We start from the raw sequence: 27,341 nt of genomic DNA, 5'->3' as shown, positions 1-27,341 counted from the left end.
TATAATGATAAAACACATAATTTCATTTATTATTGATTCTCTTATAACATTTGGTATGCAAATTATGACTTAATAGATTATTAAACGCAATTCATAATTAGTTTAATTACCTCCAGAGACATAAAATTAAAAGTTCACTGACTAAAACATTTCATACCCAACATTAAAAAAAAAATGTTGTAAATAACGAACAAACCAGTTTTTCGTCGTGAAGCGAGAAATCCGAAATCTACGTAAAAATTCAATATTATATAATTAATAAGTATTACAGTATGACAAATGTCATTTTCATATATCACTAAATAACATGGTCACCCGCGTTAAATGTACCTAAACTTTAATTAGGAAAAGAAATGTATTATAATATAAATCATTTCTACACAAAAAGAAAACAATGAACTATTCGTCATCATCATCGTCATCGTCATCGTCAGAATCATTAGGCTGAACACTAGATGCCGTTTGTGTTCCGGTAGTTTGCATCTCTGGGGTAGAGGATGAGCTGGTCTCTTGGTCGATAGTCTGAGTTGATGTAGACACAAGATGGTAAGGAGATACATAATGACTATCACTGTTTGAGGACCTGCAAAGTACGAAAAAGCGCGCAATGTTGGTTAAAATCTGTGCAATCGACGCCAAGAATAAGACGAATGGTTGTTATTAGCGATGAACATAAAATGCTTGGGCAATTTCTCAATAAACATTCCAAAACGTCAATTGTAATTCCTAACACTTTCAATGGGATTAAAATAACGTACACTGGTCGGCATATTAGAAGAGATCCTTTGTTTGTTCCATATATCAATCCCTGTCCTGATTCAGGAAGCCACCTCACATAGTTTAAGGCTGGCGCTCCACCGAGACCAACCAAACCCCTGACGCTTCCACTGTTAGTATTACTTCCCCCTTCCTGGTAAACACTGCTCACAAACTAAACAAAACCGATAACAAAAATTTACCTTTGTTTAATCACGGTAGTTATATTTAACTTACAGTCAGAGAACTGTTTTTCGTAAATGGATCCAGGCGGAAAATTTGAGCGAGAGGCTAACAAATTAAAACATAAATTTAATTTACTTTATTTAACGCTAAAGTACAAGCGTTAACGCACCTCTCGCTCAGAGGCTGTTAGATGATGCCTGTGAGCTCCAATACCAATGACCAAGTATCTGGCCAAAGGCGAGAAAGAGACTGACATGGCATTGGTATTCTCAAAATTCCACGTATACAAGCACTGTCCTATATTTTGAGTGGCTAGCGAGTAAACCGCCACCATCGTTGACTGTCGCGTATTTCCAATGTTTGGAACAAAAGCCGCTAAGAATTTCCCATCTTTGGAAATGTCAATACTTCCATCATTGTTTATTTTACATTTAGGTACGACAATGCAAGATTCAGCTGAGCAACGAACGTAAGAATTAGGACCCTCATTAATTTTGGACAGACCATGGCCTACTCACACTGGGCTATATTAGGTAATGTGTATGTTGAAAAATCCCAACACTGTATTCGATAGGTAACATTATGAGAAGAATCGAATCCAGGACCCATACCTGCGAATAATTATCAATTCTTGTAAACGTCTGCACTAAGATAGAAGTCCCTAATAGCGTTTTCCAAAAGGGTGATCCGACTCAATGGGAAAAGAGGAGCGGCTCCAAGACGGAGACGCGTCTTCCATTAACCCAGTCACTCCCTCGCGGTTTGCTCTCGGATTGATCCCAACCACCCCGACGCGAGAGACCAATATCGAGTGTCTGATGACTTCGCAAAACCGCTCTGAAAATACTTTCGTCTTTCATTGGGAGCAACCAGATCAGGTCCTCCGAGCTAGAGCAATGACGTAACAATCTCGGGCGACCCAATGGAAAACGCTATTACATACCTCTCGATCTGAAACCAGTGTCATAAAAATTATGAGGCCAGTATGGTGGTGCAGGGGCTAATCTAGGACTAGGTATACCAAGGTAGCTCAGACCGCCTGGTCCTTCGTGAGGTGGGCGATTCAAGACATTAACAGTAGGCCTCGATAGTATCGCCGACAAGGGAGGTGAACGAGGTCGCTGATCCGCTGGTAACGGAGGCAACTCTCCGTCGGTAGGAGAATTTGTAGGCTCAACTTGCACAAAGGGAATGGTAAAAGGTTGGGCTAAACGTTCTCTATGCACTGTTCTGAGTCTGTTTAACAATATCTCCGATTCCACTACACCAGGCTGACCCAAACCCGAAGTTGAAGGTGATGATGGGTTATGTATTTGTCTAGCGATTCTTGTACCAACACTCGGATTGGCGTCATCGGTAGTAGTCGAGCTTCTATTAACCGATCGAGGCAAACGTTGATCGTGAACACCTTCCGAAGTGCCGGCGTCGGAATAATTTTGTCTATTATGACGAGGATTTACGACTAATTGGGTCCCGCCTGATACTGCGGATGATAAAGGCTGTTGGGATGACCATCTATAAAGCCGCCGCCTTCTTACGGATGTGGGTGACATGTTCATTCTATAGTTAAGCCATCTTCTCCTCGCGACCGCTGTTCTAGTTGGTCTAATGGCTGAAGTAATAACGCGTGATGATATACCCCTTCCTAAGCAACCGTGTGTTCGATCACTTGACCGGGAACTACTCCTAGATTGGTTGACTGGATTTGATAGAGATCCAGTTCCTGTAATTGAAATTTTGAGTTTAAGCTAAAAAACATTGATAACATGGGGCGTCAATATGCAAGTAACATGAAGGCATGGTGCCATCCATAGGTTATTTTCGTTCTCGCCATGAGGCACCACTAGGCAAATTGTCTAGCCTCCCGGGTGTATGGAACTCACGCTGCCTAATGAAAATGCACATGGCACCACGCTATTGAAGTTCTCTTAATCATTTCAGTTTGCCTATTACTTTGAAAACCAGGTCTTTATGGGAGTTTTGGTTAATTCTAAGCTTTCAACTAAATATAACACAGCGACGGTATCATTTTACGAAGTACAACACGTGAAAACCCAACAATAGCTACACTTCGGCTCTTAGTTCAAGAAAAACAACGCCATGTCCATCCCACAGTGATATAATATTTTGGGATATCATTTTAAAAGCCAAGACGCGTGTGCTTTATGCTTATAAAACAATTTTATCCGCTGAGGCCATTTTAGATGTCATTGTTACCAACCTTGATTAGCGAGCCTTAGAGATACTCGACCAGTTGTAGACGTACTGGCATCATTCATGGGAGGATGCTCGGAGTTGACATTGAGATTTACTCTCCTAGTAGGAGCCTCGAAAGGACTACTTCTAGATGAACCTGGTTGATAAATATTATATTCAGACAACGGAGCGGCTCCGAGCCCGGATTCAATGAGAAGGCCTACGGTACTTGAAAGAGATGGTACTGTCGGTAGTCTAACGGCGGCTCTCGATTCTCTATTATCAGAGGATGAAGGACGACGCCTTAGCGCTTGGTTACGCCAAAAAAATGGTGACGAATCAAAATGAATCGAAGGGGGAGATTCCCCAGCCGAGCTACGCCTGTGAAGGTTAAAATGGTTTGGGAGTCTTTCCGAGGCCAATTGCGCTAAACTATGAGAGTCATCACTATCGTTGCCCGAAGTTGCGTTAGGAAAAAATGGAAGGTTTGAAAATGCGGAATCACCGGTAGGGCGATTTGAACTAGTTGAAAGGCCGGTGGTCAATAAATTGTTAATACGTTCGAATATACAATTTTGCGTAACACTTTCACTTCTAGCACTTTCTTCATTAGGCTGAGGGCTAGAAGAATTTCTACCACGAAATGTTCTAGATGAATTTGAGGTATTAGCGTTGCTGTTGCCAGGTGCTGCTGGCTCACTGGATGAAGAAGCGTTGGAGCTTTCATCGGGGGTGTTAGATAGTAACGATTCCAAATTAATTGGAGCGGATATACTAGCGCTACTTTGGTTTGACAATAGATGGGGAAAGCTAACATCCCCCGATTGTGTTGGATTTGAAACTGGCGCGGAACTGGCAGAGGCTGATGGAGGATTCCTCGTAGTCGCGGCAGAGGCTGACAAAGGGGTTCCAGGCATGGATGAATTTAAATGAAGCTGAGTTAGCCTATAATCAGTTGCTAAGATTCTTTGCATGTCTCTTGTCAGTTGTAGGCTCATTTCTATAACAATAAGGACTTACTTAGCCATAGATAAAATATAAGTGGGATACGCGCTTACCAACAAGCCATAAGCAGTACGCTAGATCTCTCCTTTGCGTCTGGGTATTGTCTTCGCCTCTTTGGGCCATGCGATCCGCGGCTAAATTGAAAATTTTACAATTAGCACTCGGAAGATATAGCTTGAATAAATCTAACATCCTATACAGTAAGAACCAATTTAAGATTGCGAAGAAGTCATCTCACCTTCGTAAATTTGATCCCTGAGATTAGTAAGTCGAGCTCTGTAACCGCTTACATTATCTAGCCTTTCCAAAATTTCCGCTATTCTTGTTCGAACCTGGAGTTAAGCATTTCAACACTAAATGTTAAGTATGACAATAAAAAATTTATGCAAAGAGCAAAAATTGCGTACTTGTTGAATTTGATCCCTAGCAACAGCAGTGGTTAAAGCCGCATTACTAAGACTTTGAAGTGAATGCTGTAGACGAGTTAACAAGCTGACAAGAGACACTGATACGTCAGGTGTAGAGGGGCCCTCTCTCGTTTCGGACGCGGGTCGGTTAGAATTTGATGCATTTCTATGAAAACATTTGATTATAGTAGAACCCTTCTATACCAGGCTAGGAAATAAGACAGGTTTACAGGTCAAAAACCAGTTTATTAATAGCTTGGACCACAGGGCTGATACTCACTCATACGCTCAATTTTAGTTGAATAAGTGACTAATTAATTTAGAAATAGTAAGCAAGAAGTGACTAAATAGGGGCAAATTAAGCTATAAAAAGGGCCACTTGAAATGACATGTTTTCAGAGATGACCGATTTTAAAGGTCGGTGTCGTAATTAAGCCCAATCTATGGTCTTAGATATTTCCAGTCAAAGGAAAGGTCACCTCATAAAAGGTCTACGGCGAAATTCAATTACAGAATGCAAAGCAATTGATGCCGTTTTAAATCAAAAATAAAACAAACATTCATTTGAATTGGATTAATTTTAAATAATAAGTTAAACATTTGCTGAGCGAGCGAAGCGAGCTCCACGATTTTGGACTTTGATCTACTGTGATCTCGCTATTTTTGCGTTTAAACCGTCATAAGATAAATATATTACGTTTAAGAAGATAAATAACACCGAAAGACTCAAAAATCCAAAAAAAAGTGACAAATAGTAATTAATTTTTGGAAAAGTGACTTTTAGTAACCGAATTTGAAAAAAGTGACTTTTAGTGAAAAAAGTGACTTAGTATCAGCCCTGGGACCACTTTTTTTATTCAAAACGCGAGGGTCACTGGTCCCAATGACTAGTTTACTAATTCCTACTTTTATTAAAAATTGATATGGGGACCTCTAATTATTTTCAATTTAACATAAATTTCGACTCCAGGAGTCCAGTTGTGTATACAACCCTAAGCCGAGAGAGATTTTTTTTAGAAGAGAGAACTACCACAAGTCCTGGGACCAGTAGAAAAATAAATTGGGGAAGGGTCACTCGTCCCGGGACCAGTTTCATATTTAAGACATCAGGGGTCACTGGTCCGGAGGACTAGTTCAGAAATTAACCTTATTTCCAAGCCTGTTCTATACCACTAACTTAAAAAAAAAACTATCAATTGTTTAATGTAATCAAAGTCCTTTCAAGGATAAGTTTATAAGATATTTTCCATAACTATGACACAACTTATACTGAGAGCTAGTTCGAGAATGACGCGAGAATTGACTACACGCGGTTTTGCAGTCCATTTTCAAATTTAGTCTGTACTAAAACTTTGACAGCACCTCACCAGGTGTCGCTTTACGAGAGTCTATGACGTTTCACCTACATCACTTCGTGACAAGCTCTCAATAACCAGTGACAAACTTACGATACAACTAACGTAAGAGTTCAAAATTGGATGTATGCCTATTCAACAACGAACACAAAACAAAACCTTACCTAAGGGAGTTTGCAGCAGTACCGCCGCTAGTGCTGGATGTGGAACTAGTAGATTGAGAAGTTGACGCGCTCGATGACGGAGTAGATGGGCCCAAGAGGTAATCCAAAACATTTCTCGTACTCGGGTTAATTTCAGGAACTGGAACATTAGAAGAAAACTGCTCCGGAGGAATGGAAGGCAAATGAGGCGGCATATCGTGAAACAAAGAAGGTGGCGGTTGATGATGGATTCTTCTTTCAAGACTAGAGCAAATGAATCTTAATCGATGGAAGGTCACCCAGAAGTCGGCGTTTACGCTGCTATAACCAAAAAAACCGGGGCGACCACTCGCTGCGCCAATGTTGCTACTACCAACAGCAGCAGCGGCGGAGGCGGCGCCTTCTTGACTAGATGATCCGTTTGCTGGTTGACCTTCTTGAAGGTTTGTATTTGTGACAACGGGTGGTGAATCATCAGTAACTGGATTAGTACGATTGCTTTCATCGCTTCTTCTGTCAGAAGTATTTGGTGACGGTTCGGCCCCTCTACGGGACCATGAAGGATTTAGTAACCCTCTACCTCTCACTGGCGCCCTACCAGGTCCAAATCTAGAAAACGCTGGATCTTCACCTAGATCACTTGGCAGTCCTAAAGCCTATAAAAATTGCCAAAGTCACGAGCTAGGCTATAACTTGATTCATCTTGCAACAAGACGCGCAACAAATTACCTGGTCTAGGTTATAAAGCCTTTGTCTGTACAAATGGGCATTTTGGATGCTAATTTCTTCAGCGTATAGCCGAGCTCTCTGTAGCGCGTCATCTTGGGTGGGAGACAAAGCTCCGCTTCGTCCAGATGAGCCACTATCGCTCGCGTTTGACCCAGTGTATCTTGAAATCTATAAAATGATAATGATGTAATACTTCCGCAAACGATAGAGGAACCAATAGTCGTACTTCTTCGAGGCCTTCTAGGTGACTGTACAAATTCATCAATCTATTCAGGATGCTCGTTCTTTGAGCTGACAAAGACCCTCTTGACGAAGTAGATCTTGGAAAATTAACTAATCCAAATATGGATTCGTGTGATCTCTGACTTTCTGGTGGCACATTCGTAATACCAGTTATAAGGCGCGTGCCTTGATTATCAAATTTTACATATCTATAAATAAAACCCAATTACAAAAACTGTTTTGCAATTCTCCAGGGTTCGTACGAAATTTTTACATTCAAAATCCCTGACTTTTCCAGGTTATCCCTGACCAAATTTTCGCAATATCCCTGACCATTTTTAGGTATTTACCAGAGCCCACTCTTCACACCTGGCTCATGTTTAACATTACTCGAAGCATGGTTTGATATACCAAACGAAATCCCTGACTTTTTAGGAAAAACTTTTAAATCCCTGACTTATCCCCCTATTTTCCATATCCCTGACTTATCCAGGATATCCAGGATATCCAGGTTCCGTACGAACCCTGTAATCTCATGTTAAACGTAATCCTAATTTACAAACCTAACTTTCTCTTTGTCAGAATTAGTTTCGCAAGTAGCAAACGGAGTTGGTAAACTCCAGTCCCAAAAATGTAACTGATTTAAAGTAGCTATCACCAGAACTTTATCAGTCGGATGAAATGTTAAAGAGGTGATAGGCTGCTTCTGTTCAACCACCCATACTTCGCTACCACCCTAGAAGGAAATTTCGGTGTCGCCTTCGATGTATCAAAGCCCGAAAGCTTCGTATTAGGGCATAAGGGACCCATTTTATACTTACGTGTAAGTCCCAAACACGGACTTCTCCTCCAAGGCATCCCGATGCCAAAATATCGTTTGATGTGGGGTGGAATGTCAAACACCATGGTGTTCTTGGGTGTCCTTTTAGCGTTTTCAAAATTTTACCAGTTCGAACATCACAAACCCACACATTGTGATCGCTGCAAGCTGATGCGACCTTTAAACTATAAACACACTTTAATTAATTGCTTTAATCGAGTTTAAAGCAAAGCGCGGGTCCAAGTTCATCCCGTACTAGGTGTCTTTCCTTAAGAACTCCAGTTTTGCCTTGGCGAAGGCGGGAGGCATTTGTGGGTGGGTTTTATTAGCGAAAGCCGAAGTTCACGACAAAAGTCACCTTGTAGGGGGCGCTCTGCTTTAAGGACTGTTCTTATTAGCGGTTCTTACCCATCTCGACTAAATGTAATTAGAAACGTGGATTTTGCAGATGAAGGCAAGTTGCAGGGCTGATAAAAATTAGAATAACAAATAAATACATCCGTAAAAGCATCAGAACACTAAACATTATTTATTTTGTTTCCCATGATTGCCTTCCACACCAATACTTCCGAAGAAGTTACGCCCTCAGCAGAAAATTACCATTTCCTCCAATTTATAGGTAGCCGCTTTATCTTCAGCCAGTTCGAATAGGTTTCCCGCGCTGCAACAAAACTGCTCCTTCTTCTTAGGCCTGCCATGTTTTCCACACTCACGATCAAGCAGAATTGAAACAGACGACATTTAAGAATTGTACTGGTGTTTCACTTTCCTAAAGATTTTATGAGCCATTTTGTCAAGATCCTAATCAGTGTTGTCCAAAACCTATAATAAGTTTTAGGGTTTCTTTCACTGTAACTATGTCACTTAAGCATGGTAAAATTTCGTCAAGAACGAGAGAGCTACGAGCATTATAAGAGCGGAATATTTCTAATGAGCAAGAATTCTAAATCTAAGCAACAAATATCTGGCCCCTTGATCCACCTGTGCTTTGACAATGGCGCCAACGTCACATGACTCACATCAGCCTAGTACCATAAGTTTATAAGATACGTTCCATAAGTATGACACTACCCATACTTCGTAATGCTGGAGACTTTCAGCTCGAGCTAGTTCGAGAACGGCAACGCGAGAATTGACTACACTTTTCCCATTTAGTCTGTACTAAGTCTTTGACAGCGCCTCACCAGGCGTCGCTTTACAAGAGTCTATGACGCTCCACCTACGTCACTTCATGACAAGCTCTCATTAACCAGTGACAAACTTATGGAATATATCTTATGAACTTATGCTAGTACCAAGATACAGATTATGACATCTAGCAAAATTTACCCCAGACTGCAATGGTCTGAAGAATTAGTGCAGCCTCTAACAACCATTCAGTAAACCATCTATCCAAGGTTATATTCAATTTAAACAAAGCTACCTTAGAATAATATTAGATGAATAGAAAGAGAAGTAAAAAGACTCCTCACTCAAATGTCCGCGGCACTTACTACAAGTTTCTAATCATAAAAACATATCACATGACTAATATAAAAGACTTCTTGAAAGTCAGCGTGGTACAGGAATAGTGATAAATGAAGTTTTTCATGAATGACTACAAGAATCAAGGCACTGTGAAGCATTTTACGGGTCTTCCACCATGGATTAAATATTTAATCCCTGCTTCCACAATGCCGCAAGCTTTGTGAACAATTACCACAGTCGTATAATTCGCAACATTTGGGAACGGGAGGCTCAAATGTGAACTGAAAACTAATTGATATCTAACTAGGGCCTAGGTTTGTTACAAATGTTTCATTAACTTTACCTATTAAAAATGCATTTGCAAATGTACCTGATAGAAAATGTTGGAGTTTTAATATTGTAAGTCAAGTTTTATTTAGAGTTAAATAAAAATAAACATGGTTCAGTGTTACTGTTAGGGTCGGCCTCAGGGACACTGGTAAAAAAACTTGGGAGCTGAAACGACTTGATAAAATACTGCAATTAAAACTATGTATAATGCATATATTCAAAATTGATGCAGAGTAAATTTTAACATCTAACTTCATGGGCCATTTAAAAATTATAACAACACCCCACCAGCAAGGATTGAAATTAAAACTTACAAGAACAACTGGATACGACTTTCGCTTTCCACAGAAATTGAATCCACACATCTCGAGTCTCGACTAGTTGCTGCAGCCTCGCTCCTAGCTATATCAAGAGCGCCAGAGAAGGCATAGTCATAGCCCACTCGATCCACGCTTTCGTCGTCATGCGCGTGATCGAGTAGGCTATGACATAGGCCCACTCGATCACGCGCTCAACGACACAAGCTGATCGCGAATGACAACTGACTCAACTGAGTATCACCATCGAGATTCGAGACTGTCGTAGACTCCAAGTCCTCCAACCACGGCCTACTTAGATCTCTCCTCCGTCGCCTCATCTCCTTCTCTCCTCCGTCGCCTCATCTCCTCCTCTCCTCCGTCGCCTCATCTCCTTCTCTCCTCCGTCGCCTCATCTCCTTCTCTCCTCCGTCGCCTCATCTCCTTCTCTCCTCCGTCGCCTCATCTCCTCCTCTCCTCCGTCGCCTCATCTCCTCCTCACAGGCGACGGAGGAGATGATCCAAGTTGGCCGTGCTCCAACCAAGGATGATGCGCGGGAGGTTGCGAAACCTGAGAGAAGTAGGCGCGTTAACTGTGGAACAGTTGAGGTCCGGTGGGACGCTAGAAATGGGGGAGGAATAATAGGAATAATGGCGGGCAGTCTACTTAAGACAAATCACGTAGACAGCCCGCATTTTTCAGAGTACTCCTCTCCCTTATTTAGCGGCCCTCTCAATCTAAGCTGTTCTACAGTTAGCACGCCTATTTCTCTCCGCTTTCGCATCCCCCCCTCATCATCCTTGCTCCAACCTCCTTGCCCCTTGCACGTTTAACACTCCATGGAAAGCCGTTAACTTCTACGCCACTACGGTGGAAATTTTGCTATGGGTGATGAAAGGCACTAAGAAATTATTGTTTTCGGAAACTTTACATTTTGACTACAAAACAGATGGAATTGTCTGCTTAAGATTCTAGTCGTGACTCGTTGAGCGGTACGAAATATTATTTTTTTCTAATTTTTGGAAGTGTAAGTTTACGTTTGGTATGGACACTCAGCCAACAAATAGTGATACATCATACAAGAAAAACTTTCTCTCTCTTCTAAGTGATAGAGAAAATGGTGTTAAAGCGTATCATAGTTCCAAAAATGAACTTTTCAAAAGGAACATACAGGAACACAGACTTTGTGCCATGAAAACACGACATCAGCTTGAAATAGAGACTGACACTACCTACGCTATGACTGCATTTGACCACAAGGGAGTTATAGTAATAGCGACAAAATCAGGTTTATTATTTATGTACCTCGAACAGACTGTGAACCCAGAAAAAGATAATATATGGGCCATTTACCCAGAATTTCACGGATTAAAGTCACTTAAACCCAGCAGAATTGAAAATGTATGTTCGACCGTGGTTAGCACGGGTGACCAGAACTACGAATATTTCATGTTTGTTCAAAACATTTTTATCGGCGGTGAAGCTCACTTAAAACCCATTCCTCGTAAAACTGATGTAGCGTTGCCGCAACTGCAAATCAGCAGAGGCTCTTATTACTTCCCCAGGCGAGCTGTATGGAGTTGCGACTGGAGTAGAGTGAAGGGACAGTTTGCATTTGGTGGGGAACAGTTTGTTTGTTTGGATGGGTTGGACTGTAGAAATAGAGTTACTATCCCAATCAAGGGTAATGTCCATTCAGTGACCTTTCGCTCTGAAGGGAACATCTTGTTTTGCGGTACCCACAAAGGAGAGGTACAAACGCTAGACTTAAGAGCCGGAATAAAACCAGTCAGTAAATTTTACGTCGCAAAGGGCGTATCTAAAATGGCATTGATAAACGGAGATCAAAGTATGGTGGCTAGTTGCATGGATAACTCTTTGGCTCAAGTTGATCTTAGGAGGAACAAAGTGCGATTTTTCTATCCCGAACACCACAACGAACATTTAAAAATACCATTCTCATTTAGTGAAATGACTGACACATTGTGCGCAGTGGGGCAGGATGAGGTTATTAGGTTTTGGAGTCTCAATGGTGGCGACTTTCTTTATTATTTAAAACCCAATAATGATTACCAACCATACGCTTGGTACTCGGAACAGTGGTGCACCAATTCAGACCCAAAATATTTTGCAAAAGGAATTGTTGCTGTGGCTGGACCTTCAGTTTATTTACTCGATTTATGACATTTTTAATTCTGTAACATTTGAAGTATCTTAATAAAGTCCAGTGAAGTGATTCTATTTCGTATTACCCATTTTGTCTTATTCAGCTTGTTTATCCCAAGTCAATATAGTCGAGTACAGAAGACGGTACTAGGTTTGTTTCCCACCCCCCCCCCCATAGACAAAAGGATATAGATATAAAAACAAAAAGTACACTTCTTTGAAACTTGCTCGCGTCGTGTAATATGAGAACCCCTCCTTTATCGCAGAATAATGTCTACCCCCCCCCATTGTGTATAAATACCAACCAGACCGTAGCACAGGGAACAAGCCGTGAATAGGCCTCTAAAGTAGCAGATGCTAGCTCTAGTACCAAAAATTAACGTTTGGATCGCCAGAATCACGTACTACTTTCTATAAACCTATGACGTCATAAAGCTCTTCCCTGATTGGTTAGTTCCCAAAGGCAGGGAATTGATAATGAAGTGTACTTTTGTTTTTATATCTACATATATTTTTGCCATTCATTGCTTGCCAACAGGTTGTGATGAGCCTCAGCACACTAACTTAATTTCGTTTATTTATTTATTTAATAATCACAATAAAACTCAACCGCTAGGTTTCCGTTTCAGATTTGGCTTGCAATATGCGTCACAGTTCCCCCCCCCCTAGCTTCGTGGTAGCACACTATAGACTTTGGTTTTAATGGTATTAGTCTGCGAAAATGTAAAAGGCCATACTATTTTCTTCGACAGCTTTCTGTCTGCTTAATCCACAAGGTTTTCAGTCAGTACGTCACTCTTAAAACTGCCTAAGCTTTAACGGTTATCTATGATGTTACGAAACACCTTAAATGATTTTTGCTAAAATTAAGGAAACAAAGAATGGTTTGAGTTATATAAAATTTAAATTTTGAGTCGTAAATGAATATAGTTGCTTGCAATTAGCCTAAAAGTGGACGTTGAGACGCTAAGCCTTTGCCGAATTTCAATGTGGTGTTTAGTGAGTGTTAGAAAACATAACACACACTTTTAACTTTACAAAACATTGTTCTTATATCATAATCTTGAAGTTACAATTACTTGACAAATGGAACACCACTTAGACCTAATGCTACACTCGGGGATGGTAAGTCTATTTCGTTAATTTTTCAGCTTTTGCGCAGTTGACTGTTGAGCAAACACGTTAAAATAGCTATGGCCAATTCTAGATCAGCCTAACCGTCAGTAGCATGTAATTTGACGTAAATGATGTAATGACAACTATGTTAAGATCAAGAATTCTGCCGAACCATGTGTACTATATATGAAATAATTATTAAATTAAAATTTTAATTAAATTATACCTCCAATATGGTTACATTTTTCGAAGCAGGGATATTTTCAAAACCTCGCGTTGTGTCCCTACCTGGGCTTACAGAGCACGCTTCTTATGCAGTTTTATTTAGGCTGCTCCGATCGTCTCCGTTTTCTAACGCAATGTATTTAGTAATGTTCCCAGAGTAGTTGGAGCACTCCAAAGAAAAACAATATTAACAGTGGCAGTTCCTCATTTCATGTGTTTATTACGTGTTTTTTAGTTTTGTTTAAATAATAATTGTGCGAAACACTTCACTTTGATATGTGTGGAGTGGATGTTATTGCCACAGATACATAATTAATTAACAACGCTGGTCACAATATAAAAGCAATGCGCTGGCCATTTAGTAACTCCCGTATATTAAACTCCTGTCTGTGTGGCTTAATCTCCCATTTATGCGGGAAATAAAGAAATTAAGATTGTGTGTTTAATAAGGGATGCTTCGCTCCATTGCAAAATTTGTTATGCTTTACTTCACAGTTAGGGACTCCGTTTCAGCCAATAATTTTGGATGATGACGACAGCCAGACGATGGGAAGACCAATTATGCGACCGCCGGCAAGACGGCAACGTCTGTGCTTTTTAACTGGAAGGATGGTGGACATGACCCCTGAAGAGGAAGCGGAATTAAATTTAGCCGAGAGTTGTCCGATTGAACTTGACCCCACAATTACCGAGCCTGATCTTTGGACGAGTGACGCTGATATCCTTTCGCCCTTTAATAAACCGCCAACTCCTACTGAACCTACGGAGGAAGTAGCGGAGGAAGAGCCTATTACTACTACGGAAAAGCCATTTAAATGCGATACTTGCGGCAAAGGCTACAAAAGCAAGCGAAGCTTGACTACCCACAAGGAGACTCACGTCACTGATAAGCCATTCAAGTGTGAACAATGCGATCGTTCGTATAAAACGAAACAGTATCTTACTAAGCACATGGAAAGCCATTCCAAGGTCAAATTGTACAAATGCGACCAATGCGACGAAATTTTCAAAAATAGCGAAACCTTAACTTCTCACAAGAAGGTTCACATGGTCAAGAAACCCTTTCCGTGTGAACAATGCCAAGAGTCTTTTTCTAGCAGAGAAAAATTGATGAAACATCTTAAATACCATTCTGACGACTGCAGGTCACTTTTATGCGAAATATGTGACGCTGGATTTAAAAAGCAGAAGTACTTGAACAAGCATAAGCAATTTCACTTCCCAGTAAAACCCTTCAAGTGCAGTCAATGCAACGAGTCTTTTAAATTCAAAGAAAACTTCAAGCGACATCAACGCGTTCACGTGAAACGGGAAGTCAAGAGCAAACCAGTCGCTAAGAGTAAACCAGTCGTCAAGAGCAAACCAGTCGTCAAGGCCAAGCCAGTATCCAAGGCCACAAAGGGTAAGGCTAAGGCGCCACAACGTAAGCCTGTTCGAGCGAAAGCCACACCATTTAAATGCAAGCATTGTCGTAAAACGTTTAAGGCCCAGGCCTTGCTTCGTCAACACACGAATTACTACAAAATTGACGCCCCCGTTACTTGTAACGTTTGCCAGGAGACGTTTAAAATGACGTGCCAATTGACAATCCATAAGAAAAAAAGTCATCCAGCGTTTCGTCGCCCAAAAATAGATTTTTCAGAAGAGCCTTTGCTTATACCATCACCCTGCGCAACTTGCGGGGTGACATTTAACTATTTGTCCGAATACCATCAACACTTCGCTATGCATCAGCCATGCGCGGTAAAGATATTGAAGTTGCCCGAAGAAGTGGTCCAGTCGTTTATGGAAGGCAAAAGGAAACGTTGGAGGGACAAACTTGTTCAGAAGCGAAAGGTGCCACGACCGCGCGACGATGAAAAAGTAGAAAATGGTGTAAATGGCACAGAAATAAAACAGTGGTGGGATGGGTTTTCCTTGTAATTAATAGTCCATTGCCATTAGTGGGGAACCAAAACTATTTTAGAAATCAAATCATGTTTAAGTGGGCAAGCAATGGACAAATATTTTAAATCATCAGTCGACACCTTGAAGAAGTTAGTGGTGATGCCACCCACCTCGGCCAATTTTCTTGTTTCCTCTCACGTTTATCAGGATTTGAAGTTGTTCCCGAAGCAAAGCGTGTAAGGACGCTACTTCCGCGCCCGATATACTCTTGATACTACTTTCTCACCCATCTTATCCGAAATTGCAACAACTTAGAATGTGTTTTCATAGTTGTGTAGCACTCCAGCTTTAGAAAAATTATAGTTTATGCCAATACAAGAATTTATGTTCGGTAGAATTTTAGTACGAGTCTTTAGTCTTATCAGTTTTTTTATCACGTTGCTGACGGTTTTCGAAAGGAGAGAAAATAAGACCGAAGGAAATGGGAAGAGTACATCAAAGAGCGTCTAAAACGTTCTTGCAAAGTGAAGTGAATAATCTTTGATATTTTTGCGAATTATAATTGAAATATAACTATATCGAAACTTATCACTAAAATATTAAAAGCAACACGCAACGACTTTGTTATGGCATGGTTCGTACAGTGTTTCTGTATTACTAGTAAGGTTGGCGGGTATTGAAAGCCGCCTTACTACCCATGCTTTGAATATGCAGGGATATGTTGTGTTAATTACCATCGGGAAATAATAATGAACCTGGGATTCCACCACATCTTCATTTCAAATTTGAAAAAAAAAAAAAAAAAAAAAATTATACATATAAATCATATTTGTTTTCTAACCATGGCTCTAAATTTTTGGAAATAAATCGTTGCATTCATTATTGTATTTCAAAATTATTTTCACGGTTGTCAGTCGAGTTTCTGATTATTTATCATGAAAGGCTGACGATTTTTTAACGTTCCTGTAGTGAAATTTCATTTGTGTTCGTTTGTTCTACTCCTTTGTTATAAATGTAATATTTAGTCCTGTCTTAGAATCAATAAAATTATTATATTGTGAAGAAATGTCAATTAAATAATTAGAAATAATGAGACTATTCCTAACAGCCGATCGTGTTCAAATTATTTTAGACTGCGCAGTGTAAAAACGACCGAATTACTCTGCATAATTTAAAATCTACGAAAAAAATGTTTTCGCTTTAAAACTGTTCATGTATTCAAATTCAGCCCTTCTATCTAGATAACCCGGCCGAATTATTCGACTTGGAAAATGCGAACTTAAATGTTAATAGTGTTTTCCATCGCTGCTCTAGATCGATCACTAGGAGCGGGTTAAATTAACGCTATTACATAGCTGTGCTTCCAAGCCATAAATATTTCTTCGTCGCTGTTCCCGCTTCCGAATCGGCTACGCTTTGGACACAAACTAGACAATTTCACCCTTCGGTATTTCATTTGCCTTTACTCTGTGTAAATTATTGAAGTTGGTTTCAATGCCTCATGGAATCAAGCAGAAATTGGACGAGGTTTCTGTTTGATTTGCAACAATTACAGTGTAATATCATACTCCCAGAGTCCCAGAGTTCTGAGTTTACTCAAAGATCAATGGTACGTGGCTGCTAGGTTAGGTAGCAAAAGGATCGGCAGAACGTAAGCCTTGCCTTTGGTGTACAGCTGAGCCCTAGTACTACAGCTTTTACAGTGTATCATTTGTAAATTTATCTGGTTTGCGAAGAGTTATTTTCCAGATCAGGAAGAAAGTCAATACGCCTGAACAACATTCCTAACGGTCCTTTTCCGTTCTATGCCACTCCATGTACGATGTGTTTTATACTCCCTGGTTTTTATCTTCCTTAGCATTATTACCCGCTTGACTACTGCCGTAGATAATTCTATGAACTTGGAAAAGACTACTTTCATGCGTATTTCATGGTAGAGATGGTAAGTCCTTTTTCATTGTTGGGAACTTGCGAGAATTGATAAAGGATGCGCGTGATGAAATTTATTTTCACGCTATATCATAGGCAACTCCCTATCTCCAACGGCAGCTTATTATTTTTATTCGATATATAGTCTGTTCCAGCTTCGTTTGTCAGCACGCGTAAAGCTAGGTCTCTATGCAACGTAGCTCTGTGCCTGCTGACAAGAGACGAAAGAAATTCTCATTTCCAGGATCTAAAATATCGAGCTTTTAAATTCTGAAAATAAGTATTGCTTTCGTCTCTTGTCAGCAAGCACAAAAGTACGTTACATAGAGACCTAGTTTTGCGTGTGCAGACAACCGAAGATCGAACAGAGTATTTAAAATTAAATAATCCTTGGTGGGACAAACGACGATCTTCCTCATAGAGCTTAGCATAGCGGGTGGGTAAAAAAAGGGGAGGGGGTCGGACAGCCCTTTAAAGACGCATATCCTTTGCGCATGGAGGGAACCTCCTCGTCTTATCTCTGTCATCCCCTACGTCAACTATGCGCGAGAAAGCTGCGCTCAGGCGCCGTGGTGTACCGTAAATTAACCCCCGTTTTCACCACGCATGGATCACGGCTGCCTATACTGTTTCTCTCTCCTCTTTGTTCACACTTGCACGGAAGTCGGCTTACAACTTGTTCGCCCGACTAGCGGGTAGCGGGCCGTGTTCCCACACGCACACAAGTCCGCTTTTATTCATTGTTCTTCAGACTACTAAATATCAAGGGAAACTTGATTTTCTCCACAGAGGAACAATCTGTGAAGTGAAATTTTAAGAAATAACACAAAAATGGAAACGCCAAAAAATGAGCGCCTATGCTTTTTAACGGGAGAGTTTGTCGGTAGTTTAGTTGAAGACGATTCCGATTCTGGTAAAAGCGATTTGCATGATGCACTTCGATTAGAAACGACTAGCGAGGACGAACAGCTGTGGCGTAGTGACTCCAGCATATTTTCACCTTTATCTAAACCAAAACAACCTAAAATCCCAATTTTATTAGAACCGCAAAAGAGCAGTGTTAATTCATCTGAAAAACCAAATAAGTGTTTGATGTGCGAAAAAACATATAAAAGCAGACAAGCTTTATACAATCACGAGCAGAAGCACAAAACTGATAAAATATTCCAATGCGATAAATGCACCGCCAGTTTCAACACGGCGCGTAGATTACACGGTCATAGTAAAGTCCATTCCGAGAAAATATTCTCTTGCGAACTATGCGATAGTACGTTTAAAAGGAAAGCGTATTTAAACAGACATATGTCTGCCCATTCCGAAATCAGACCCTATAAATGCGATCAGTGCGATCAAACCTTTAAAAAAAAGCCTACTTTAAAGAATCATAAAAAAATTCACACTGGATTGAAAAACTTCGTGTGTAATCATGAAGAGTGTGGAGCCGCTTTTATTACCAAACGTGAACTCAACCTTCACTTACAACGTCATTCGGGCGATAGACCTTTTCAATGCGACGTTTGCGATTCTCGTTTTAAAACCCAAAATTGTTTATACAAACACAAACAAATTCACTCGATGGACAAGCCATTTAAGTGCGATCTCTGCGGAAAAACTTTTAAAATGAATAAGAATTTGAAACTTCACCAACGCGTCCATACGGACGAACGACCGTTAAAATGCGTTTTATGCGAGAAGTCTTTCAAGTATCAGGATGATATACGTCAACATATGCGCGTTCATTCGGATGACATGCCATTTAGTTGCGATAATTGCGGTAAGTTATTCAAAACCAAGGGGCTACTACGTCAACACACGAACTACTATAAAAATGAAGAAAGCGTCAGTTGTAGGCATTGCTACGCTACATTTGAAATGGCATGCCAGTTAGCCAAGCATAAGAAGTCCGCGCACCCAACGTCTGCGAAAAGTAAAACCAATATTATTCCTTCTTGGTGCACCACTTGCGGTGTGCTGTTTTATTTTTCGTCAGAGTTTGAAAATCATTTATCCGTTCATCGTAAATGTGTCGTACAAATTCCGAAATTATCACAAGATTTGATTCAGTTCTTTATGACAAGCAAAAAACGATTTAAAGATAAAGTTAATAAGAAAAAATAAAAGCTATTAAATAATGATTGTTTAACTAAAAATGACAAGAACTCAGTTAAAACATGCATGATATAACAATTTTGAGAATGAAGTTGAATGTTATAATATGAGAAGAAGTAATTCAATTTATTCGGTAATTTTACCGAGGTAAACAGGGTATAGGCATCCCCCCCCTCCCTCAATCAGCATCATTTTTGCGAGGTGTTCCATCGAAGTCGTGACAAATTTCACTCCCCGGACTACATTTTATTAGCATTTGAAACTAATGCAGCTCCAGCACAAAATTTCTATTCAGTTTTTTATTAAAAAAAATTGTTATTTGCTTCATTAACTCGAGAAAGTAGGCCCGCGAAAATCTTTCACTTCAGGCGAAATATTTCCGAAAAAAATAATAAAAAAATCACAAAACCAAAGAAAAAAAATTGGGTCTCAAAATCGCCATCCATTTTGTAAGAAGCAGAGTAGAGCAGAGAGAGGGATGGCGCAGCAGCGGCGGCAGCACGCCAGCCTCGTGTTGTATTTTGACAGACGCCAGTGCAGACGCAAAATTTGTGAGTTGATTTCCTGTTTATGGAGAGTTTCACAAATCACGAATGTTCAATAAACGACCATCGCGAAGTACGAACAGTGAATTAATTAAAGTCAGGGAAAAAAGTAAGTTATTTTTGTTCATTACCCCGGTTTTTTTATGGAAATACAATTTCTAGTTTATATCCGAAGTTTTTGAGGTATGAGGCAGAAACGACACTCCATAGATATAGTAAAACTATAAACTAATTAAGATATCTATGCGACACTCACGCCTATCTAGAATTTGAAAAATTATTAATAGGCCTACAGTAGGCTGCAATTTATTTGTCGCTTTTCCTAGCGATTTGTTTTTGCTAATATTGAGATTTCGAACTGTTGCTTTTTATTGGTCAAAGAATTATTAGAATCGGTTCGGTAGTTTCAGATTACCCCCTACGTACAATCAAACAAAAAATTTACCGTTTTATAATATTAAGTATATATTTTGTACGCCTATTAAGCGTCACTTAAATTTTCTGTACGTCACAAGTAAATAAAGAATTGGATAGTTTTTGTTCCATTGTAAGTACGAGTCGGTACGATGTGGCTACTGTTACGAGAATAACCCTTGTACCAACCTGTATCTGTATATAATCGCCGGTACATGTGCAGGAAATTCTCATTCTTATTGAACTAGCAACTTACTTTCGTGTAGTGTCGAAACTCTCTTACTTTAACCTTAGCTAATGACGTTAGCTGTTAAACGACTATTGAAGCCATAAGTCACTAGAACTCGGTCTAGTTAAGGTGGCACTGCAGGTGTTTTTAAAAGGATTTATCACAAGTTTATAAGATATGTACCATAAGTATGACACTTCCTATACTTCGTAATGCTAGACTTACTGAGAACTGGTTCGAGAACGACTCGAGAGTTGACTACACTCGGTCGGTTTTGCAGTCCATCTAACTATTTGGTCTGTACTAAGCCTTCGACAGCGCGTCGCTTTACGAGAATCTATGCGGTTGCGCCTACGTCATTTCATGACAAGCTCTCTACAACCAGTGACAAACTTATGGAACTTTTCTTATGAATTTATTATTTATTTACCGCGCGTTTTTACTACATGATGGCGAAACGTCGCGTGGCGCACCAACGGAATTTTGTTGTTGCTTGTAAAGTTGTAAGTTCGGTAATGCTCAACTATACCAACTTTACTGGTATTAGTAGTAGTACTTTATTAGTATTTTATTATTACTCTGACACTTTTGTTTCAAGTAAGTAAATTGAAATTTCATTAACGTAGAGTTTTATTTGCTTAGCATGTAGCAAAACGAAAACAAACGTATAATATGAGATTTTATTGTGTTAGCACATTGACACAACGGCGCGTAATATATCAGTTCAGCCCTTTGAAATCGTGCCCTTATTAGGCCTAATATTCTTTCGATGTTACCTTAGTAGGTTAGATGATCGTTAACAAAACAAGGGTACTTCTAATATAGCGAGTTACATAGTTTCAAAATACGGTTATTTTGAATTAGGAAACAATAGATTATACTGCGTTTTCTAAGCAACTGCGTCTAATACTGGTTTATTTTTAAATATTGATTGAGAATGAGTTGTAAAATAATGAATGAGTTCGAAAATAATAATGCAACACATTCAGTAATGTGAATCGTAACGCGTAAAAATTATAGCCCAACCAGTTATTCAAACTTTTTTACTAAACAAATTCTCCCTCGATTTATGAAAATAATTCATTCACAGTGCTTGATGCACCAAACAGAATAAGTACTTAGATTTATCTACTATTAAATTTTAGCCCTGCTTTTTTGAGAGGTCCCGCGATATCTCAAAGCAAGTCATGGACCAAAACTCGGAAGAGGATTTTGACGAATTTATTTCGTCCATGCATGATTTTGAAACGGATGATCTTATCAATTCACAAAAACATGAAATAGTTGCTAACAATAAAAGTAAAATTAGTCCAAAAGCCAAGAAAAGATCCAAGGATCCAACAATGAAAATCAAACCATTTAAAATAGCCAAAATTCATCGTTGTTCCAAGCATTCTGGCCGTCCTATAACAAATCCAAATAAGGACTCCAATTTACACCATTCATCGTCCTCGCAGAAAGAATTTGATGTCAATAACTCCGTTTTTCACAACGTTTATGGTAGTCCGTCACTCACTATGAGTGGAAAAAAGTGTACCAAGATACCACGTACCTCCTCATTCGAAGCGGGACATCAAGATAGTCTCCCTGACTGTCAAAACTTGTCCAAAAGTACCACCAAAGGTCGCAAGAAAGACGTTTCACAATCGCAGCGGAAATTTAAGGACACTTACTTTGACAACGAAATTACAACAGAAGATACCGAATCACTTGATTCGATAGAAATTACACCGGAAGATACCGAATCGCCTGATTCGATAGAAATTACACCGGAAGATACCGAATCGCCTGATTCGACCCAAATTACACCAGAAGATACTGAATCACCTGATTCGAACCAAATTACAACAGAAGATACCGAATCACTTGATTCGATCCAAATTACACCAGAAGATACCGAATTACTTGATTCGATCCAAATTACACCAGAAGATACCGAATCACTCGATTCAGTCCAAATTATACCAGAAGATACCGAATCACTTGATTCGACTGGATCCAAGAAACATACAAAAATATCTCGCCCATCATCATCCCTAAGCGACCGTTACGTCAATTACCGTGGCCAAGAAGTCATTAGCCCAACATTACTAGAGTCGCAGTTTGAGCTTCATCAAGGTAAAACTGGACCCAAAAAAGTGAAGAAAGCACATCGTCGTTCAAAATCTTCGTGTGAACGCAAGACCAATTACTCCGAGGACCAAGTATTGACACCATACAAGAAGACGAAGGTGTCACAAGGCGAATCATCGCCAAGTTCAAGTCAATTTACGTTGACTGGTGCTAAGCGTGAAAAGATGACCTCCTCATCTTCTCTAGAATTCGATAGTTTTATTGACGATCTAAGCAATGAACTCGACATTGGTGACCAACCACTAAAGGTCAACCCCCCTCGCTTGAAGCAAAAGGCTAAAAAGCTACCAAGGAGAAGTCATTTACATGTGGGAGAAATATGCAATCTCAGTAGTAGTAGTTCAATTAAAAAGTATCGAAAACCCATTGTCAGAGGAAAATTTGGAACTTTTTTACCTTCGAGTATGAAAATTAAGCCACATAAGAATAGCATCAGATTTTGGTTTCAAAATAAGTTTGGGAAATTAGTTTTGACTGAGAAGACATTCCTTGGTAGTCATTATTGGCTTTTCGTTTCGCTCTTTGAATGTTCATTGCCTGTGAAAATGATTAACAGTGTTTCTCTGAATTCTTCTTTTCCATTGCTTTTGATTAAACAGTTCGGAAAACTAAAGGCCATCTTGAACACCGAGAAGCGAAGAAATGTTAAAGTCGAGGCTGAAAGAGCAGTTGATGGATTCAATGAAAATATTACCGTAGGAGGTAGTATTAATGTACAATTGCAAGAATTATCTGGGAACAACCAAGCCAATTCGTCTACCTCCGGCATCAGCACCGAAGGGAATATTAACGGGACATCTGTTGAAAAAACTAACGAAGATCTACCGGATTTAATAATTGATGGGCAACCTGACATTATCTTGCTTAAAATTGTTAGGAAGCAAGCCCCAATCGAAGTACATCTGGATTCGTCCCTGCTAACTTGCACTACTACAAGTGCATCATCCGAAACGACTAAAAGTACTTGTAGTGCATCATCCAAAACGACAACAAGTACTTCCACATCGACAAATGCAAGCAGCGAGAAGACTCAGAAACCCGCTACAACCTCGAGTACTGACAAGAACTCAAAATTTAATCCTCCTGTTCCCAAACCTCACACTTTGAATTCCAGTGTAAGTCGCCAAAACTTTCAGCCGTCAACTAATACATCTTCATTTGGCGAAAGATCTTCAAATAACGTCAGTGGAATGAACAGGTCATGGAACCAACTTAATTCTTACGCAAGTCAGAATTATTCGCGTCCAATTTCGACCTATGAAGCCACGCCATCATGGGGGAATGGACAATACTGTTCCAATAATCAAGTTGTGCCATCATGGGGGAATGGGCAATACTGTTACAATAATAATCAAGTCCTGTCATCATGGGGAAATGGACAATACTATTCCAATGGTCAACTTTTGCCATCATGGGGAAATGGACAATACTCTTCCAATGGTCAACTTCTGCCTTCATGGTACAATGGCCAAAATTACGCCAACATGGCTTACAACAACAGTTATCAATTCAACATTGATAACGAACGACGAACGGGACAAAATGGTAGTTTTGAAACTTTTCGTCGGTATGAGAGACATCAAAATGGTCGTAGTCCATATTATTGGAGTTTTAATGGAAGACAACACCGAACCAACTATAGAGGAAATGACAATAGAGGAGAGGTGAATAACGTAAAGAAACCTCAAGCAGTAGAAACAAAACCCAAATCAGAAGAAAATAAACCTAAAGCTGAAGAAAATAAACCCAAAGCGGAAGAAGAGAAACCTAAAGTTGAAAAAGTGACCAATAGGCCTATACAATTTCTGGATGAAGTGAAAAATTCGACCTATGTTCGCATAGAACCATTGCCGGCCCATTTGATCAAGCAAGAGCCGGAATTTTTCTCAAGTCCGCCCCGAATTAAGGAAGAAGTCACTAATTCAAGCAGCGATGCAAATTCTGAACCAGTTCAAACAATGAATACCAACTTCAAATTCTCAACTACCGTCACACCAAGTTGTCCAGGTTCGATGTGTGCCGTTGGAAGTATTGAAGTCCCTCTCTTGACTTCATCAATTGTTTCTAATTGCAGCCGCAATCAAACATCAGCAGGTAATTATCCAATATTTGAATAGCAATTGTAATCACTAAACCTCAACACTAAATGTTCAGCATAAGCCTTTTCAATGTAAGTGTATAAAAGATGGTAGGCAACCCTCAGTATCGGGACATACAAGGGGGTTGACCCATAGCGCACTGTCTGGACCCAAAAAAGACAACGCAAAGCCCCTCAGGGATTCGTGTAATTTTAGAAGGAGGAATAGAGAACACGGTATATAGAGCTATTTCAATTCGGGGGGGAAAGGAGAGCTTTTGAGGGGGGTTTCGCCAGTGCCCGCCCAGACGCCTTATTGCGCGTGAAATTAAGCATCGAGTTCTTCAGCGGCCCTCACAGAGGGAGAGTGAAAACCGGCTCGGTTTATTGGCAGGCCCAACTGTGACGTTTCCCCACTTCAACTGATATAGCTCTATAGAGAGCTTTCAGATGGAGGAGGAGCCGAGTCTCATCAATCAATTTTTGCTTCCAGTATCAGATAATATAAAGCGAGAGAAACCAGAACCGTTTGAAACGGAAACCTCAGCTACCTTTAAACAAACATCACTAGAGCCAAAGAAAACCTCGGCTAAGTCTTCCTCAACAAAGATAGAGACACCAGCTTCGGAGTATTCTAGCAGCCAAGTTGGTTCAATTGCAACAAGTACTTCTCAAGTACCAGTTTCATTTTCTACCTTGCCTATCAAACCAGAAAAACTTGATAGCATTTAATTTCCTACTGCCGCAACTGCTGATATTAGACAATAAACACCAGATGAAATTCGTATCTTAATAGATAAAGATGGCCTTGTAAACAGTATTTCAATGACACCCAAAAAATTTATTCAGGTGGAATTGAGAAAAATGGCGTAGAGCTGGAAAATATTGATTTACAAGATTTTTTTTCCCTTTATCTGTTGTGGTTCTTATTATTGAACAATCTATTTTTCTTTTTTCTTGTTTAATCATACCATTGTATTTCATAAGGAATTTATTTTTGGGGGATGTTCATAAAGTAACTTCCATGCAAAGATAAGTCTTAACTTATGTTTTCTTACTGAAGATTGGTAATTCTAGGCTACAGTAACTTGGAAAAATTGAATAAATTGCCCAGAATTATCAGTACAGGAACAGTTAAGTTTTTTCTTCAGTTTTTTTGTGTGGTACATAAAAATGTTATTTTTTTTTGTTTGTTGCATAAAAATGTTAATTTTTGTGCATAATTTTTTTGTTTGGTGCATAAAAATGTTATTTTTGGTGAACAATTTTTTCTTTGGTGTATAAAAATGTTTTTTTTTGGTGCATAAAAAATGTTTTTTTTTGGTGCATAAAAAATGTTTTTTTTTAGTGCATAAAAATGTTCTTTTTTGTGCATAAGGTTTGTTTTTTTTGTGCATAAAAAGGTTTGTTTTTTTTGTGCATAAAAAGGTTTGTTTTTTTTTGTGCATAAAAAGGTTTTTTTTTTCGTTTCATAAAAATGTTTGTTGTATTTTTTCGTTTCATAAAAATGTTTGTTATTTTTTTCGTTTCATAAAAATGTTTGTTATTTTTTTCGTTTCATAAAAATGTTTGTTATTTTTTTCGTTTCATAAAAATTTTTTCTTTTTGTTTCATAAAAATGTTTTTTTTTTCTTTTTCGTTTTATAAATATGTTTTTTTTTTTTTTTTTCGTTTCATAAAATGTTTTCTTTCGTTTGGTTTTTTCAGTTTTAGCGATCATTTTGATCCTATGACTACAATACTATTTTCCTAGACTCAGAATTGATTCTTTTTCAGTTATTAACCCTTCTATGCCCAGTTAAAATTAATTCACAATAAGTGACTTTTCAAAATGTTTGCATGGACAAAGAGAATGCGTGTGGGGAAATTTATTTTCACGCTACAGGATAGGCAACTCCCTATCTCCGAATGAAGCTTATTCCAGCTTTGGTTGTCAGCACGTACAAATTAGGTTTCCTTTATGTAACGTAGCTTTGTGCGTGCTGACAACAGACAAAAGCAATACTAATTTAAAAGCTCGAGATTTTAGGTCCTGAAAACGAGTCTTTCTTTCGTCTCTTGTCAGCACTCACAAAGCTACGTTACATAGAGACCTGGCTTTGCGCGTGCTGACAACCGAAGCTGGAACAGCATATATCGAATTATAATAATAATAATAAGATGGCGGTGGAGATAGGGAGTTGCCTATCCTATAGCGTGAAAAAAATTTCCTCACGCGAATTCTTTTTCCATGATGGTTTTTTTTCCAAATGAGGTGCAAGCTGACCTCTGTGACCTATGTCAATTTTAAATGTTTTTGTAATGTTTGGGTTAATATTTTTTAATGATGCTAGTTCATTTATTTTCTGAAAAGTGAAAACTATCCATATTGTTAAACTAGGAATAGTTGTTTACGCGTATTTTTCGTCAAATGCCTAGTGAGCATTCTTTGTTAGTATAAATTTTTGATTTAATTCTTTTGCTAATTTTTTGAAAACCTCTCGTATGTTACGGGCACTGAATACCTAGCAAACAGTTTTCAGAATGCCTATCTTTCCTATCATTGTAAATTTCACAAAAATAAAGTATTACAATACAAGATTGAGCTTAGGGAATTGG

At 39.2% G+C, this 27,341-nt stretch overlaps 5 protein-coding genes across 10 annotated transcripts; 4 read left to right on the top strand and 1 right to left on the bottom strand.

Moving 5' to 3' along the window:
* Positions 1–10,129, bottom strand: LOC149588199 (uncharacterized). Of its 2 annotated transcripts, none has more exons than XM_089862859.1 (19): positions 9,931–10,129; positions 8,420–8,588; positions 8,228–8,286; positions 7,821–8,004; positions 7,563–7,735; positions 7,004–7,208; positions 6,778–6,945; positions 6,070–6,704; positions 4,551–4,716; positions 4,382–4,475; positions 4,197–4,277; positions 3,368–4,138; positions 3,164–3,295; positions 1,886–2,665; positions 1,461–1,553; positions 1,112–1,398; positions 994–1,047; positions 759–931; positions 1–583 (listed from the first exon to the last, which is right to left on the bottom strand). In XM_089862859.1, the coding sequence occupies exons 2-19, from the start codon at positions 8,558–8,560 to the stop codon at positions 400–402; spliced, it is 4,380 nt and encodes a 1,459-aa protein (XP_089718985.1). In that variant the 5' UTR covers positions 8,561–8,588; positions 9,931–10,129; the 3' UTR covers positions 1–399. The 2 variants fall into 2 exon arrangements, with proteins under 2 accessions (XP_089718985.1, XP_089718984.1); XM_089862858.1 differs by having other exon boundaries at positions 8,420–8,641; positions 9,931–10,128.
* A 417-nt stretch (positions 10,130–10,546) lies between these two features.
* On the top strand, positions 10,547–12,164 carry LOC149588198 (uncharacterized). Of its 2 annotated transcripts, XM_089862867.1 has the most exons (2): positions 10,547–11,821; positions 11,881–12,021. In XM_089862867.1, the coding sequence occupies exons 1-2, from the start codon at positions 10,958–10,960 to the stop codon at positions 11,881–11,883; spliced, it is 867 nt and encodes a 288-aa protein (XP_089718993.1). In that variant the 5' UTR covers positions 10,547–10,957; the 3' UTR covers positions 11,884–12,021. The 2 variants fall into 2 exon arrangements, with proteins under 2 accessions (XP_089718993.1, XP_089718992.1); XM_089862866.1 differs by having other exon boundaries at positions 10,553–12,164.
* A 659-nt stretch (positions 12,165–12,823) lies between these two features.
* Positions 12,824–16,373, top strand: LOC149588197 (uncharacterized). Of its 2 annotated transcripts, none has more exons than XM_089863148.1 (2): positions 12,824–13,204; positions 13,934–16,373. In XM_089863148.1, exons 1-2 carry the CDS (start codon positions 13,166–13,168, stop codon positions 15,341–15,343), a joined length of 1,449 nt encoding a protein of 482 aa, XP_089719274.1. In that variant the 5' UTR covers positions 12,824–13,165; the 3' UTR covers positions 15,344–16,373. The 2 variants fall into 2 exon arrangements, with proteins under 2 accessions (XP_089719274.1, XP_089719273.1); XM_089863147.1 differs by having other exon boundaries at positions 13,916–16,373.
* A 138-nt stretch (positions 16,374–16,511) lies between these two features.
* On the top strand, positions 16,512–19,461 carry LOC149588196 (uncharacterized). Of its 2 annotated transcripts, none has more exons than XM_089863151.1 (3): positions 16,512–16,916; positions 17,166–17,249; positions 18,026–19,461. In XM_089863151.1, the coding sequence occupies exon 3, from the start codon at positions 18,068–18,070 to the stop codon at positions 19,352–19,354; it is 1,287 nt and encodes a 428-aa protein (XP_089719277.1). In that variant the 5' UTR covers positions 16,512–16,916; positions 17,166–17,249; positions 18,026–18,067; the 3' UTR covers positions 19,355–19,461. The 2 variants fall into 2 exon arrangements, with proteins under 2 accessions (XP_089719277.1, XP_089719275.1); XM_089863149.1 differs by having other exon boundaries at positions 16,512–17,097.
* A 370-nt stretch (positions 19,462–19,831) lies between these two features.
* On the top strand, positions 19,832–27,321 carry LOC149588195 (uncharacterized). 2 transcript variants are annotated; one of them, XM_089863143.1, is made up of 4 exons: positions 19,832–19,999; positions 21,679–22,914; positions 23,266–24,760; positions 25,237–27,321. In XM_089863143.1, the coding sequence occupies exons 2-4, from the start codon at positions 21,721–21,723 to the stop codon at positions 25,473–25,475; spliced, it is 2,928 nt and encodes a 975-aa protein (XP_089719269.1). In that variant the 5' UTR covers positions 19,832–19,999; positions 21,679–21,720; the 3' UTR covers positions 25,476–27,321. The 2 variants fall into 2 exon arrangements, with proteins under 2 accessions (XP_089719269.1, XP_089719268.1); XM_089863142.1 differs by lacking the exon at positions 19,832–19,999 and adding an exon at positions 20,168–21,130.
* The last annotated feature ends 20 nt before the right edge of the window (positions 27,322–27,341 follow it).

This window comes from Phalangium opilio, unplaced genomic scaffold (assembly GCF_054372755.1).
Source record: "Phalangium opilio isolate 3A_F unplaced genomic scaffold, DU_Popi_V2 ptg000662l_1, whole genome shotgun sequence".
Lineage (NCBI taxonomy): Eukaryota > Metazoa > Arthropoda > Arachnida > Opiliones > Phalangiidae > Phalangium > Phalangium opilio.
The sequence above is the reverse complement of the archived record's forward strand: the minus strand, read 5'-3'. Positions and strand labels throughout refer to the sequence as shown.

Bases quoted from the DNA above. Each gene is read 5' to 3' on its own strand.
- LOC149588196 (XM_089863151.1), top strand. From the start codon at position 18,068: ATGGAAACGCCAAAAAATGAGCGCCTATGCTTTTTAACGGGAGAGTTT.
- LOC149588197 (XM_089863147.1), top strand. From the start codon at position 13,166: ATGGAACACCACTTAGACCTAATGCTACACTCGGGGATG. The intron at 13,205-13,915 runs GTAAGTCTATTT...TTTACTTCACAG, and splicing joins TAATGCTACACTCGGGGATG to TTAGGGACTCCGTTTCAGCC.
- LOC149588198 (XM_089862866.1), top strand. From the start codon at position 10,958: ATGGACACTCAGCCAACAAATAGTGATACATCATACAAGAAAAACTTT.
- LOC149588199 (XM_089862859.1), bottom strand. From the start codon at position 8,560: ATGTCGTCTGTTTCAATTCTGCTTGATCGTGAGTGTGGAAAACATGGC. The intron at 1,554-1,885 runs GTATGTAATAGC...AATTATTCGCAG, and splicing joins CACTGGTTTCAGATCGAGAG to GTATGGGTCCTGGATTCGAT. The intron at 1,048-1,111 runs GTGCGTTAACGC...TTAATTTGTTAG, and splicing joins TAACAGCCTCTGAGCGAGAG to CCTCTCGCTCAAATTTTCCG.
- LOC149588195 (XM_089863143.1), top strand. From the start codon at position 21,721: ATGGACCAAAACTCGGAAGAGGATTTTGACGAATTTATTTCGTCCATG. The intron at 22,915-23,265 runs GTCAACCCCCCT...TTGATTAAACAG, and splicing joins TTGGTGACCAACCACTAAAG to TTCGGAAAACTAAAGGCCAT. The intron at 24,761-25,236 runs GTAATTATCCAA...TTTTGCTTCCAG, and splicing joins CCGCAATCAAACATCAGCAG to TATCAGATAATATAAAGCGA.